We start from the raw sequence: 16,031 nt of genomic DNA, 5'->3' as shown, positions 1-16,031 counted from the left end.
TCAGCCTGCAGTGCTATAGAACACCAGAAATTATTCTTCCTATCCAACAGTAATTTTGTATTTGTTAACCAACCTCTATCTTCCCTCCTCACTAGTAACCACTATCTACTCTGTAGTTCTATGAAATAAACTTTTTTAGCTCCCACATGAGTGAGAGCATGCACTATACATTTTTGTGTACCTGACTAACATACTGTTCTCGCATACTTGTCCATGTTGCCACGGATGACAGGATTTCATCCTTTTTTGTAGCTGAATAGTATTCCATTATTTATATATGCCACATTTTCTTTATCCATCCATCTGTTGATGGGCACTTAGGTTGATTCCATATCTTGGTTATTCTGAATAGTACTGCAGTAAACATAGGAGTGCAGATATCAATCTGACATACTGATTTCCTTTGTTTTGGATGTATACTCATTTGTGGAAATCGCTGCATCCTGTGGTAGTTGTGATTTAGTTCAGTTTTTTTTGAGACAGCATCTCACTCTGTCACCCAGGCTGGAGTGCAGTGATGTGATCTCAGCTCACTGTAACTTCTGCCTCCCAGGTTCAAGTGATTCTCTTGCTTCAGCCTCCTGAGTAGCTAGGATTACAGGTGTGTGCCACCATGCCCAGCTAATTGTTGTTTTTTTCTTTCTTTTTTTAGTAGAGATGGGGTTTCACTGCGTTGGCCAGGCTAGTCTCCAACTCTTGACCTCAAGTGATCTGCCTGTCTTGACCTCCCAAAGTGCTGGCGTAATCCACTGCACTTGACCTGTTTTTAGTTTTCTTCCGGAGCCTCCATACTATTTTTCTTAATGGCTATACTAATTTACATCCCCACTAACAGTGTGTTAGAGTCCCTATTCTCATTTGTGACAACATTTGTTATATCTTTTTGACAGTAGGCATTCTAGCTGGTGAGAGGAAATCTCATTGTCGTTTGATTTGCATTTCCCTGAGGAATAGTTATGTTGAACAATTTTTCATAAATCCATTCAGATCCTTTGCTCATTTTTCAATGGAATTACTTGGGGCTTTTTGCTGTTGAGTTGTTTGAGTTTCCTGTTTATTCTAAATGTTAATCCCTTGTCAGATAAATAGTTTGTAGATGGGCCAGGCATGGTGGCTCATGCCTGTAATCCTAGCACTTTGGGAGGCCGAGGTGGGCGGATCACCTGAGGTCAGGAGTTCAAGACCAGTCTGACCAACATGGTGAAACCCTGTTTTTGCTAAAAATACAAAATTAGCCAGGCCTGGTGGCTACACGGGATGCTGAGGCAGGAGAATCGCTCGAACCTGGGATGCTGCAGTTGCTGTGAGCCAAGATCATACCATCGCACTCCAGTGTGGTCAAAAAAGAGTGAAACTCCATCTCAAAAAAAAAATAGTTTGCAGGTGTAGGTATTAATATTTTCTTCCATTGTATAGGTTGTCTCTTTACTCTGTGTATTGTTTGTTTTGAGCAAAAACTGATTTGATACAGTCTCATTTGTCTATGTTTGCTTTTGTTGCCTGTGTTTTTGTTGTTATAATTATTTATTTTGTTGTTGTATTTATACAAGGGATGGGGTTTTGCTGTGTTGCCCAGGCTGGATTGCAGTGGGTATTCACAGGTACAATGCTACTGTTGTTCTACATAGAGTTTTGACCCACTCCATATCTGACCTCAGTCACATTACTCCTCCTTAGGCATTCTGGTGGTCGTTTACTCCTGGGAGGTCATCATCCTGATGCTAAACTTAATGTGGATGCTCAATTGGAATAGCACACTATAGCACCTACAGCACAGAATTTCTGGACTCAGGTGATCCTCTTGCCTCAGCTTCCCAAGTAGCTGGAACTATAGGCATGTGCTACCATGCCCAACTTGTTGCCTGTGTTATTGAGGTCTTACCAGTAAAATCTTTACCCAGGGCGGTGTCCTAAAGTCTTTCCCCTGTGTTTTCTTGTAGTCATTTCATAGTTTGGGGTCTAATACTTAAGTCTTTGATTTTTGTATATGATGAGAGATGGACCCAGTTTTATTATTCTGCATTTAGATACACAGTTTTCCCAGAACTATTTACCGAAGAGGCTGTCCTTTCCCTCATGTGTTTTCTTGGTGCTTTTGTTGAAAATCAGTTATCTGTAAAGACGTGGAATTATTTTTGGCTTCTCTATTCTGTTTCGTTGGTCTGTGTATCTGTTTTTATGATAGTACTGTGGTGTTTTGGTTACTGTAGCTTTGTAGAATATTTTGAAGTCAGATGGTATGTTAGATACCTCGAGTTTTATTCCTTTTACACAAGATTGCTTTGACTCTTTGGACTCTTGTTGCTCCGTGCAGATTTTAAGATTTTTTAAAAATTTTTCTGTGAAGAAATTCATTGGAAATGTGATAGAAATTGCATTCAATCTGTAGATCACTTTTGATAGTATGGTCATGTTAACAATATTAATCTCCCAATCCATGAACATGAGATTTCTTTTCATTTTTTTGTATCTTCAGTTTCTTTAATCAGTGTTTTATAGTTTTTTTGTAGAGATCTTTTACCTCCTTGGTTAAATTTATTCATAGGTATTTTATTTTTTACAATTATTATAAAGGGGATTGCTTTCTTTTCCAGTTTGTTAAGTATGTAGAAATGCAACTGATTTTTGTATGTTGTTGTTTTTTTTTTTCTTTTTATCATGAAACACTAATGAATTACAAGTTCTAAGAGTTTTTTGGTGAAATCTTTAGGTTTTTCTACATTTAAGATAATGTCATCTGCAAGTGGACAGTTTTGACTTCCTTTTTTATTTGGAAGTCATTTATTTCTCTCTTGTGCCTAATTGCTTTGGCTATTTCCAGTGCTGTGTTGAATAAGATTGATGAATATGGGCATCATTGTACTGTTCTGGTCCTTTGAGGAAAAGCTTTCAACTTTTTTTGTTCAGCATGTTGTGAGTCTGTCATATATGATATTCATTGATTGAGGTATGTTTCTTCTATACCTAATATATTTTAGAGTTTTTGTCCTGAAGGAAAGCTGAATTTTTATCAAATGCTTTTTCTGCATGTATTGAAATGATCATTTTTTTTTCATTCAGTTGATATGATGTATCATATTTATTAATTTGCATATGTTGAACCATCCTTGCATACCTGTGATAAATCCAACTTGATTGTGGTGAATAATCTTTGTAATGTGTTGCTGGATTTGGTTTGCTAATGTTTTATTGAGGGTTTTTGTGTCTATATTTATCAGAGATACTGGCCATAGTGTTCTTTTTTTGTTGTGTTCTTGTTTGGTTTTTGTGTCAGGGTAATGTTGGCCTTATAGAATGAGTTTGGAAAAATTCTTTTCCTTTCAGTTTTTTGGAATAGTTTGAGAAGAATTAGTATTAGTTCTTTTTTAAAAGTTTGGTAAAATTCATCAGTGAAGCTATCAGGTCCTGGGCTTTTCTTTCTTGGGAGACTTTTTATTGATGATATAGTCTTGTTATTCATTATTGGTCTGTTCAGGTTTTCTGTTTCCCTCTGGTTCGATCTTGATAGGTTTGTGTGTTTAGCAATTTATCCATTTTCTCTAGGTTTTCTCATTTGTTGTCCTGAAGTTGCTCATAATAGTCTCTAATGATCTTTAGTATTTCTGTGGCATCAGCTGTAATGTCTGCTTTGTCGTTTTTGATTTTATTTATTTGGGTCTTCTCACTTTTAGTTAGTCTAGCTCATGTTAGTTAGCATACAAATACATGAAAATCAAATAACATGCTCCTGAATAACCAATGAGTCAAGGAGGAAATTAAGAAATAAACTTTTTTATTTCTTCAAAAAACCATTTTGTTTTGTTGATATTTTGCAGTTATTTAGCTTCCTTTTTGTAAATACCTGTACTGATATTCATGTTTTATTTCTCTCTACTGATTTGGGGTTTTGTTTGTTCTTGTTTTTCTAGTTACTTGGGGAACATCATTATGTTGTTGGTTTTAAGTTTTTGTACTTTTTGATGTAGGCATTTATTACTATAAACTTTCATTCTTAATTCTACTTTTGTGGTATTCATCTTATAATAGGTTTTGGTATGTTGTGTTTTTGTTTTTATTTATTTGTTTCAAGAAATTTTTCAGTTTATTTCTTAATTTCCTCCTTGACTCATTGGTCATTCAGGAGCATGTTATTTGATTTTCATATATTTGTACACCTTTCAAAGTTGTTCTTGTTACTGATTTCTAGTTTTATACTGCTGTTGTCAGTAAAGATACTTGATATGATTTTGATTTTTAAAAATTTACTGAAACTTGTTTTGTGGCCTACGTATGGTTTGTCCTGTGGAATGTTCCATGTTCTGATAAGAAGAGTGAATATTCTGGCCAGGCATAGTGGCTCACACCTGTAATCCCAGCACTTTGGGAGACTAAGGTGGGAAGATCACTTGAGGTCAGGAGTTTGAGAGCAGCCTGGCCAAAATGGTATAACCTTGTTTCTACTAAAAATACCGAAAAAAATTATTTGGGCTGGGTGGTGTGCACCAGTAATCCTGGCTGCTCAAGAGGCTGAGGCACAAGAAGCCAAGAGGTGGAGGTTACATTGAGCTGAGATTGTGCCACTGCCCTCTGGCCTGGGCGACAGAGCAAGACTCCATTAAAAAAAAAAAAAAAGACTACAACAGAAGAAGAAGTATGAGTATTCTGCAGCTACTGGATGAAATGTTTTGCAAATGTCTGTTAAGTCCATTTGGTCTATAGTGTAATTTAAATCTTGTTTCTTTCTAGATGACCTGTCTAATGCTGAGAGTGGGGTATTGAAGTCCTCTACTGTTATTTTATTGGTGTCTATCTCTCTCTTTAGATAATAATATAAAGCAGATATTATTATTTGCTTTATATATCTGGGTTCTCTGGTGTTTGATGCATACATATTTACTATTGTTAATTGTCTTGCTGAATTGTTTTTTATCATTGTATAAAGAACTTTGTCTCTTTACAGCTTAAAAATTTTTTTACAGTTTTTTTGTTTGTTTGTTTGTTTTTGTAGTGTGACAAGCTTTCACAGTTTTTGATTTAAAGTCTTCGATATAAGTGTGTTATTTCAGTTCATTTTTGGTTTCTCTTTGCCTCGGAGTGTCTTTATTTTACTTTCAGACTATGTCTTTATGGGTGAAGTGCATTTCTTGTAGGCAGCATATATTTGGGCTTTGAGTTTTTATTCCTTCATCCAGTCTGTATGTTTTCATTGGGGGATGTAATCTGTGTACAATCAAAGTTATTCTTGATAGGTGAGGACTTACTCCTGTGATTTTGTTAATTGTTTTCTGGTTGCATTGTACATCTTCTGTTTCTTTTTTGCTCTCTTAATTGTTTATCCTTGTGGTTTGCTGGATATCTGTAGTGACAAAGTTTGATTTCTTTCTCTTTCTCATGTGTTTATCTGCTCTACTAGTGAGTTTTATACTTTTGCATGTTTTCATGATGTTAGTCGTTGTCTTTTCATTTTCAGTTGTAGGACTCCCTTCAGAATTTCTCGTTGAGTAGATGTAGTGGTGATGAATTCTCTCAGTTTTTGCTTATCTGAGAAAGGCTTTGTTTTTTCTTCATTTCTGAAGGATAGTTTGCTGGATATAGTATTTTTGAATGGAAGTTATTTTTCTTTCACTACTTTTATCATTCTGTTCTCTTCTTGCCTGTAAGGTTGCTCTTGAGAAATCTGTTTGTCTCATGCGGATTTTCTTATATGTGGCTTGATGCTTTTTTCTTGTTGTTTATAGAATTCTTTCTTTGATGTCATTTTTGATATTTGATATAGTGTGCCTTGGAGAGGACCTTTTTGAATTGAATCAGTTTGGTATCTTTGAGCTGTTTGGATTTGGATATTCGTATCTCTCCTAAGACTTGGGAACTTTTCAATTATGATTTTGTTTGCGAGGTTTTTGATACCATTTCCCATTTCTTATTCTTCTAGAATTTTTATAATGTGAATATGAGTTCACTTGATGGTGTCACATAAGTATCATAGGCTTTTTTCATTCCTTGTATTCTTTATAATTAGTTATCTGACTGGATTATTTTTAAAAACCTGTCCTAAAGTTCAAAAATTCTTTTTCCTGCTTGACTGAAATTATTGAATGTATTTTTAATTTTGTTCATGGAATTCTTCAGCTCCAAGGATTCTCTTTGGTTCTTTTTTATGATATCTATCTAAAATTTCTCATTCACATGATTTTTTTTTCTGATTTTGTTGAATTTTGTATCTATGTTCTCTTGTATCTTTCCAAGTTTCCTTAACATTGTTATTTCGAATTTCTTTTCAGGCATTTCTTAGATTTCCTTTTCTTTAGGGTCTATTACTGGAGAATTACTGGGTTTCATTGGAGGTGTCCTGTTTTCTTTTTCACGTTTCTTTTTTGTTTTTAGAAACGAAGTCTTGCACAGTCTTCCAGGCTGGAGTGCAGTGGTGTAATCTCGGCTTAATGCAACCTACACCTGCCAGGTTCAAGCAGTTCTCCTGCCTCAGCCTCCCAAGTGGCTGGGATTACAGGTGCCTGCCACCACGCCCAGCCAATTTTTTGTAATTTTAGTAGAGATGGGGTTTCACTGTGTTGACCAGACTGGTCTCAAACACCTGTCCTCATGATCCACCCACCTTAGCATCCCAAAGTGTTGGGATTATAGACGTGAACCACTGTGCCCGGCCTTTTTCATGTTTCTTGTGTTCCTATGTTATGGGTTCATCTGGTAGAACAGTTGCCTCTTTTTCATGGAGTATCTTTCATAAGGGAGGACTTTTTCTTGTATGTTTGTCCTGTAGTATTGTTTGGGTAAGTGCTTTGGCTTTGTTTCTGGTTGAGTGCAGTAATGCAGTCTCCATGTCATGTCTTCGGCTGTAATCAGTGTCAGTACTGTCTGCAAGTACCTCAGTGGCCTATAGTGTGGATTTTTGTAGAGTGAGTCTTGTGTCTTTGCTGTTGGTAGGTGAACCTAGGTGGAACAGTTCTCAGGCCTTCGGTGGTAGGTGTGGTGGCTTTGCCAGTTGTGGGGTGGGGTTGCCAGTGGTGGCTGTTGCCAGATGGGCCTATCCTTGGTCCCCATAAGTATGTGGGGTGCATTTCAGCTTCACCAGTTGTGAGAATGGGATTGCTGACAGTGCCTGGCAGCTAGTTCGTAAACCCTGTGGACTGCATGCACCAACACCCTTGGTCTTGGAGGTGGCCTCTCTGCTGTGCTAGACTGCTTGTTCCTTTAGGTCTACTCTTATATCGGCTCAGGTGCTGCAGTTTTGACTTTACTGCTCTGTGTAGTGGAGGTTGTGTTGTTGCAGCCTTATATATGGTTGGGGTGTAATGATGGTGGGACCTTCAGATGTGGAAATACCAGGTCTGTTGAATCCCTTGGGAGCATGTATTCTAGCACTGACTCTGTTCTCAAAATGTTGCTGTGCTTAGCAACTTTGGTCACAGGGAGTTGGGGAACCCAATGTGTGTTACTTCTCTGGAGCAGTGTAGCCACATGGACTCCAAGCAGCAACCTGTATTGGATTCAGGGCCTGTTAGGACTCTAGGGCTTTTCTGTAGCAAGGTTTACACATGTCCACAATGGTTTTAGGGACTGCTAAGGAACCCCTACCTACGATTTCTCCCGCAGTGGGGAGTCTCACTTGATTTTGAGCCAATCCCGGCTTGGCGCTTTGCTTTCTTTTCTATGCTGCCATCTCAAGTCTCCATAATCATGAGTGGGGTTTTGTCCCTTTCATGTAAATTCTGTTGTTCTCTCCTAGAAACTCTACCTGAAGCGCAGTTATTTACTTGTTATTTTGGGCCTTTGTAGAGGAGTGTTGGTCCTCTAGTCAGTCATCTTAATGATGTCTTCCTCATGTTTTTTTGATAGTAGCCATTCTAATAGGTGTGAGGTAGTATCTCATTGTAGTTGTGATTAGCATCTTTCTAATGATTAGTGATGTTGAGCATCTTTTAATATGCTTGTTAGCCACTTGTATATTCTTTTTTGAAAAAAGTATTTTGCTCATTAAAAAATTTTATTTTTTTCTTGTTTACTTTTTCTCTATATCTGGATATTAATGCCTTATCAGATATATGATTTGCAAATATTTTATCCTATTCTGTAGGTTTTTACTCTGTTGCTAAGTGTCTTTTGTTGCAGAAAATTTATTTTCATGGAGTTCATTTTGTGTGTGTTTTTTTTGTTTGTTGCCTATACCTTTGTTATCATATCCAAGAAATTATTATCAAATCAAATGCCATGAAGCTTTTCCCCCATCTTTTCTTCTAAGAGTTTTATAGTTTTAGGTTGTACATTAGACCTTTGATCTATTTAAAATTAATTTTCCCACATAGTGTTAAAGAGAGGTCCAGGTTTATTCTTTTATATGTGTATATCCAGTTTTCCCAGCACTGTTTGTTGACAACATTGCCCTTTCCTTATTGAATGATCTTGGCACTCTTGTCAAAAACATTTGACCATATATGGGAGGGTTTATTTTCGTATTCTGTATTCTATGCCAATTGCTTATATGTCAGTCGTTATATTACTGTCACACTATTTTGATTATTATAACTTTGCAATACATTTTAAAATAAGGAAGTATGAGTTCTCTAGTTTTGTTCTTCAGGATTATTTCATCTACTTGGGTTCCCTTGAGATTCCATATGAATTGTAGGATGATTTTTCTATTTCTGTACAAAATACTGGGATTTTGATAGGAATTGCATTGATTGTATAGATTATTTTGGGTAGTATTGATATCTCAACAATATTAAATCTTTCAATTCATGAACAGGGGATGTGTTTCCGTTTATTTATATATTCTTTAATTTCTGTTAGCAATGTCTTTTAGTTTTCTCTTGATAAGTATTTCACCTCCTTGGTTCAGTTAATTTTTAAGTATTCTTTTTGGTACTATTGTAAATGGAGTAATTTTCTTCATTTTTCTTTTCATGTTATTTATTGTTAGCGTATAGAGATGCAGCTAATTTTTGTTTGTTGGCTTTGTATTCAGCTACTTTGCTGAACTCATTGCCTTACTCTTACCTAATAGCTCTGCCTAGAACTTGCAGTTTCATGTCAAATGGAAGTGGCAAAGGTGCGAGTACTTGTTTCATTCCTGATCTTAGAGGAAAACATTTCAGTCTCTCACCATTGCTTATGATATTCACTGTGGGTTTTTTAGAGATAGCTTTATTATTTTGAGGTAGTGTCCTTCTCTTCTGAGCTTGATAGTGTTTTTTATCATGAAACGGTGTTGAATTTTGTCAAATGCTTTTTCTGCATCAATTAAGATGATCATACATTTCTTTCTTCATTCTTTTAATATGGTATATTATTAGGTTGGTGCAAAAGTAATTGTGGTTTTGGACCATGAATTTTAAATCATTATAACTAGGCTCAAACACATCTTTATTAATCAAAATAGGAACCATTGCAGGCAACGCATTCTTACCAATGAGAAATAAGTTTGTTTATTCTTGTAGTATAAAAATCCATGCTTTGGGATTCAACAGACTTTTTTTTTTTTAGTCTTGCTCTTGCCGCTTAGGCTAGAGTGTAAAGTGCAGTGGCACAGTCTTGGCTCCCTGCAACTTCCGTCTCCTGGATTCAAGTGATTCTCCCAAGTAGCTGGGATTATAGGCACCTGCCATCATGCCTAGCTAATTTTTCTATTTTTAATAGAGACAGTGTTTCAGCATGTTGGCCAGGCTGGTCTTGAATCCCTGACCTCAAGTGATCCCCTGCCTTGGCCTCCCACAGTGCTGGGATTACAGGTGTGAGCTACCACATCTGGCGAGATTAGACAAACTCATGGAAAGCATTTCCTGCATCTTGCTGGTTGTGGAAGCGTTTTCCCTGCAAAAAGTGGTTGAGTTGCTTAAAGAAGTTATAGTTGGTTGGTGAGAGGTCAGGTAACTATGGCAGATGAGGCAAAACTTCGTAGTGCCATTTGCTCAACTTTTGAAGTGTTGGTTTTGTGACATACATTCAGACATTATCGTAGAGAAGAATTGGGCTCTTTCTGTTGATCAGTGCCAGCTGCAGGCATTGCAGTTTTCAGTGCATCTAATCGATTTGGTGAGCATACTTCTCAAATGTAATGGTTTCTCCAGGATTCAGAAAGCTGTAGTGGATAAGACCAGCAGCAGACCACTAAGCAGTGACCAAGACCTTTTTTGGCACAAGTTTGGCTGTGGGAAGTGCTTTGGAGCTGCTTCTGGGTCCAGCCACTGAGGTGGTCATTGCCAGTAGTTGTATGAAATCCACTTTTTGTCACACATCGCAGTCTGCCTGAGAAATGATTTGTTGTTGTTGCATAGAATAAAAGAAGATGACATTTGAAAATGACGATTTTTTTTTATTTTCACTCAGCTCATGAGACACCCACTTATCTAGTTTCTTAACCTTTCCAGATTACTTCAAATGTCCAATGACCATAAAATGGTTGACATTGAGTTCTTTGGCAACTTCTGTAGTTTCAGAGGATCGGCTTCAATGATTGCTCTTAATCGGTCATTGTCAACATCTGACAGCTAGCTGCTACGCTCCTCATCTTCAAAAGTGGACCTCTTTTTCTTTTTCAATTTTTTTCTATTTCAGTGATTATTTCCCCTTTGTTATTTCTTGTTCTATGTGTGTACTTTCTTTCCAGGTCAAGTCAGGCAGCGTGTGTGTGTGTGTGTGTGTGTGTGTGTGTGTGTGTATTTATTGTGGTAAAATATACATAAAATTTACCATTTTAACTATTTAAAAACATACAGTTCAGTGCATTCTTTTAAATTAGAATTTTGGTTTGTTAGATCAACTGGTTTCTCATTTTTTAACTCATTAATTTCTGCTTTCATCTTCTGGTTTTCTGCCCTTAAAAAGTTTGTATACACCCATTTTGTATACAGTTGTGTAATCCTCACCACAATAAAAATATGGAATAGCTTCATCACCCCAAAAGTTTTCTCATGTCTCTTTATAGTTGATGTCTTTTCCTGACCCCCAGCCTTAGGTAACCTGTGACTTATCCATGCTATTGTGTGTATCAGTAGTTCATGTCTTTTTATTGCTGACTAGCATTCGTTGTACAAATATGATTTATTTATCCATTCTTCTCTTGATGGTCAAATATTTATGTTGTTTTTAGTTTGGGGCAATAATGAATAATGCTGCTGTGAACATTCATTTACAAATCTTTGTATGGAAACATGTTTTTATTTCTCTTAAATACCTAGAAATGGGATTACTAAGTAATATGTTAAGTATATATTTAATTTTATAACATACAGAAATACTGTGTTCCAATGTAGAAACACTTAACCAAGTTTTTTAATTGCAGCTAGAAATGTATGAAGATTTTATTTATTTTACATCCTTACTGACACTTGTTATTTTCAGTCTTAATAATTCAAATGGATATGTTGTAACATGTTACCTGTAGTCTTAATTTGATTGTCTCTGATGACTAGTGGTGGTTAGCATCTTTTTGTGTGCTTATAAGCTACTTTTGTGAAGTTTCTGTTCAAATATTTTGCCCATTTTTGACATTGGGAAGTTATCTTATTGATTTATAATATTTATGTATTGTGCATACAAGCCCTTTCTTGGATACATATTTTGCAGATATTTTCTCCTTATCTATGACTTTCCTTTTCATTTACTTGTGTGTGTGTATATATATATATATGCGTGTGTGTGTGCATATATATGTGTGTATATATGTATGTGTATGTATACATATGTGTGTGTATGTACACTTTGTGTGTGTGTGTATATACACACACACACACATACACACACATATATATATATATATATATATATTTTTTTTTTTTTTAATACAGGGTCTTGCTTTGTTGCCCAGGCTGGAGTGTAGTGCATCTCAGCTGACTGCAACCTTTACCTCCTGGGCCCAGGCGATCCTCCTGCCTTGGCCTCCCACGTAGCTGCAACTGCTATGCCTGGCTGAGTTCTGTATTTTTAGTAGAGACAAGGTTTCTCTGTGTTGCCCAGACTGGTCTTGAACTCCTGAACTCAAGCGATCTGCCTGTCTTGGCCTTCCAGAGTGTTGGAATTACAGGCGTGAGCCACTGCAACTGGCCACATTTACTTAATTGTGTATATTGAAAGTGGATTTTATAAAATCTACTTCTGTGGTGTTTTTTCCTGTGTTTTTCACACCACAACAACACAGAAGACTTCTGTGTCCAAATGTATGGATTTCTACCCATCAACAAGCAAGGATTCAGTTCTGCAGTGGACACCAGCCCAATCTTCTAATCCAATTTGATTCTAGTCATTTCTTCATGGAGACAGCATCAGATCCTATGAGTTGAAGACTGGGTCCCACAAGATTGCCCCCATTTCAGACACCAGTCTCACTTCCAGGCCTCTGGAACTTCTGACCGACCAGCTTTTTAAGTGGGGATTTCCATGACCTTCTGTTTCAGCTAAATTAGTTTACTAGAGTGGTTAACAATCTTAAGGAAATACTTTATGTTTCCTAGTTTTTTGAAGAGGATTTTTTAAAGAATATAAATCAACAGGTAGATGAAGAAATAATAGGCCAGGCACAGTGGCTCATGCCTATAATCCCAGCCCTTGGGAAGCCTCAGGTCAGGTGTTTGAGACCAGCTTGACCAACATGGTGAAACCCCATCTCTACTAAAAATACAGAAAAATTAATTGGGAATGGTGGCAGGCACCTGTAATCCCAGCTGCTGGGGAGGCTGAGGCAGGAGACTTACTTGAACCTGGGAGGTGAAGGTTGTAGTGAGCTGAGATCATGCCATTGCACTCCAGCCTGGGCAGCCGAGCGAGACCCTATCTCAAAAGAAAAAAAAAAAAAAAAGAAAATGAATAATAGGGTGAGGTCTGGGTCCAGAGCTCAGGAGCCTCTGTTCCTGTGGAGTTGGGATGTGCCACTCTCCTAGCACATGGATGAGTTACTGTTTTCCTTTGTGTAATCCTCCATGAGTTCAGCTGTCTAGAGGCTTTCTGTACCCTGTCCTCTTGAGTCTTTTTTGGACACTTCATTGTCCATGATTGAAGCATGGACAATAGTATGGAAATATTATTGGACAAAAAGGACACGATCGATTACTAATAGACTGTATGGAGAATCATAACAAGGGCTGTCTGTTTAGATTCTTATTGGTCCCTCTGTGTAACATTACTTCCTCCTGGGTAAGGGGCAGGACCCCTTTAGAAATGGGGACCTTATGACCTACTATGAGATAAGGTAATTCAGAGAATTTTATTTTTTGTTGTTGTTGTTGTTTTTTTTTATGACCAGCTCCAAGACAGAAAGGTGGGGGAAGATTAGAGTATATTTTTAGTGTACCTGCCTTGGGGAGAAAAAGGCGCAGGTAAAAGGTAGACAGAAGGTCAGAGATTCTGTTTTTTTGAGGTGTGTTTCTGAGGCTCAAAGCACCCCAGTATTATAACCAAAGACTGTCTTTCATCTTTATCACTCTGAAGCTGTTCTGAAGCTGCCTCTCGAACCATGAACAAAGGGCCAAATACTGTAACAAAAGATATGTGTATTGTTTTAGTCAGTTAGGAAATATGGTCAAGGGCTATGGAAGTTATGAGCCAGGAACTATGGAAGTAAACTCATCTGTACATGTAAACCAATATATATACATCATAATGCCACACCACTTTATCAGTTTTTTTCTTGTTATTTTTTTATGTTCTCTTCAAGAAGTCTTTGCCTAATTCTGTGTTACAAAGATATGTTTTCTTCTAAAAGATTAACATTTGGTTTTCACCTTTAGGTTTTAAGGTCTAATTCATGTTAACTTTTATGTGGTGTAAGGTAGTGGTACACATATGCATTTTGTTTGTATCCAGTTGTTCCAGCACCATTTTTTGAAGACTGTCTTTTCCCTCATTGAATTACAGGTGTGGGTCTGTTTCTGGACCCTGCTCTGTTTTACTGATCTTTGCCTTTAAACCAGTATCAGACCATTTTGATTACTGTAGCTTTATAGTAAGTTTGATTCAGGTAGTGCAAGTCCTCTACCTTGTTCTTTTTTGTCTAAATTCTTTTGGCTCTTCTAGATCCTTTGCCTTTCAAATATAAATTTTTTAATCAGTTTGTAACTTTAAACAAAATCTTGTTAAAATTTTAATTGGGATTGTATTGGATTTTTAGGCCAATTTGAGAATTGTTACCTTAACAATATTGAGTCTTCCAATCCATGAATATCATACATCTCTCCATTTATTTAGACCTCCTTACTTTCATCAGTGTGCTACAGTTTTCGTTGTATACATACATCATGCTCATCTTTCAATCAGTTTTATTTCTAAATATGTTATAAATGGAGTTCATTTGACTTTTTATTCATTGCCTATAGAAATATAGTTAGTTGACGTCTATGTATTAATCTTGAATCCCATGACCTTACTAAAGTCATATATTTTCTTTCTTTTTTCTTTTTTTTTTTTTTTTTTGTTGATACAGAGTTTCACTCTTGTTGCCCAGGCTGAAGTGCAATGGCACAATCTTGGCTCACCACAACTTCTGCCTTCCAGGTTCAAGCTATTCTCCTGCCTCAGCCTCCTGAGTAGCTGGAATTACAGGCATGTGACACCACGCCTGACTAATTTTTTGTGTTTTTACTAGAGACAGGGTTTCTCAATGTTGGTCAGGCTGGTCTCGAACTCCTGACCTCAGGCGATCTGCCCGCCTCGGCCTCCTAAAGTGCTGGGATTACAGGCATGAGCCATTGCACCAAGCCTTAAGTCACATATTTTCTAATAGCTGCTTTCTTGATTTCTTAGAGTTTTCTAAGGTCACCTTGGCCTTTCTTTTAGTTTGCTTTGTTCATTTGGTTGTTTTTGAGTTGGGAATTTAATTTTATTATAGTTTATTCTTTCATTTTTATTGGTAAGAGTATTTAGTGCTAAGAATTTTCCTCTCATCACTGCTTTAAGTATATCCCATAAATTACAGTAGTGTTCTAATTATTATTTTTAAAGAAATTCAATAGTTTGTGTTTTTATTTTTGCCAAAGAGTTATTTAATAGAAGATGTAATAGTTTGCTAAAAGCCTGCCTTAATGAAATACCACAGACTTGGTGATCAAACAACAGGAATTAATTTTCTTAGTTTTGGAGACTAGAAGTCACAGATTAAGGTATTGGCCAATTTGGTTTCTCCTAAGGCCTCTCTTCTTGACTTGCAGGTAGCTGCCACTTCTCACTTTGTCCTCCCATGGCCTTTTCTGTGCCTTTGCATCCCCTCATGTCTATCTTTTTTATAAGGACACTCGTCATACTGGATTAGAGCCCACCCAAATGACTTTGTTTAACCTTAATTGTCTCTTTAAAGGCTCTGTCTCCAAATGTAGTCATATCTTGAAGGGACATTTTTCAGGCTATAGCAGAAGTTTTTTTAACTTCCAGGTGGGAGATCTTTTGAAAGTCAATTTCTAGTTTTATTGCATTGTAATCAGAATATTGTTTGTATTTTTTCTATTTTGTGGAACACTCTGATATTTCTTTGTGATCTAATCTATCAAGGGCAGGACAAGGGTAAAGCAAGTGAGGCACCCAGGGTGCAGAATTTAAGGAGACACTCTCATGTGCCGACCCTGTACTTGCAGGAGTCTTAGAATGGGTGTCTTCTTAAGTTTCACATTCTGGGCATATCACTTTCCCAGCAACTATAGGACTATAGTCATTTTGTCCTATAGTATATGTCAAGTATTGTGAGTGTTCCACAAACATGTGGAAAGAGTCTTATAAGAGTGTGAAGTTCTACATATGTATGCACACATGGGATCTACCTTAGTAGCTGTGATGTTTAGGTCTTCTGTATACTTACTTTTTGTCCACTTGATCTGTCTTGTACAAAGAATAATGTATTGAAGTCTCCTATTACTGTGTTTCTATATGTAACTCTTGTATATCTTGTAGTTTTTGCTTCATAAAAGTGAGTTTATAATATAAATGTACATAGCAGTTCTATTTTAAGTGTGAATTGTAGCTGTTAGCATTAAAGTGCTTTTTTTTGTCTTTTTTCTTTGTGCCTGACTTTTCTGATATCGTCACCACTTCTGTTTTCATTATAGTTTCTATTT

The 16,031-nt window shown here is 36.7% G+C and overlaps 1 protein-coding gene and 1 long non-coding RNA gene across 5 annotated transcripts in view; one reads left to right on the top strand and one right to left on the bottom strand.

The window, feature by feature from the left end:
- CEP83 (centrosomal protein 83) overlaps positions 1-16,031 on the top strand; it is a 111,157-nt gene that overhangs the window by 52,826 nt on the left and 42,300 nt on the right. Inside the window, exon 10 of one of the 4 annotated variants that reach the window (XM_032298012.1) lies at positions 1,678-1,792. The exons of the other annotated variants lie outside the window; for them this stretch is intronic. Within the exon in view, the coding sequence (XP_032153903.1) occupies positions 1,678-1,753 (76 nt within the window). The 3' untranslated portion in view covers positions 1,754-1,792. Of the gene's footprint in view, positions 1-1,677; positions 1,793-16,031 lie in introns of those variants that run through there. 4 annotated transcript variants of the gene reach the window in all.
- Positions 6,471-11,976, bottom strand: LOC116564740. The gene is made up of 3 exons (XR_004275068.1): positions 11,893-11,976; positions 6,589-6,592; positions 6,471-6,491 (listed from the first exon to the last, which is right to left on the bottom strand). It is a non-coding gene; the product is annotated as an uncharacterized LOC116564740 (long non-coding RNA).

The sequence above is a fragment of the Sapajus apella genome, unplaced genomic scaffold (genome assembly GCF_009761245.1).
Source record: "Sapajus apella isolate SASKATOON/1434 unplaced genomic scaffold, GSC_monkey_1.0 scaffold2, whole genome shotgun sequence".
Lineage (NCBI taxonomy): Eukaryota > Metazoa > Chordata > Mammalia > Primates > Cebidae > Sapajus > Sapajus apella.
The sequence above is the reverse complement of the archived record's forward strand: the minus strand, read 5'-3'. Positions and strand labels throughout refer to the sequence as shown.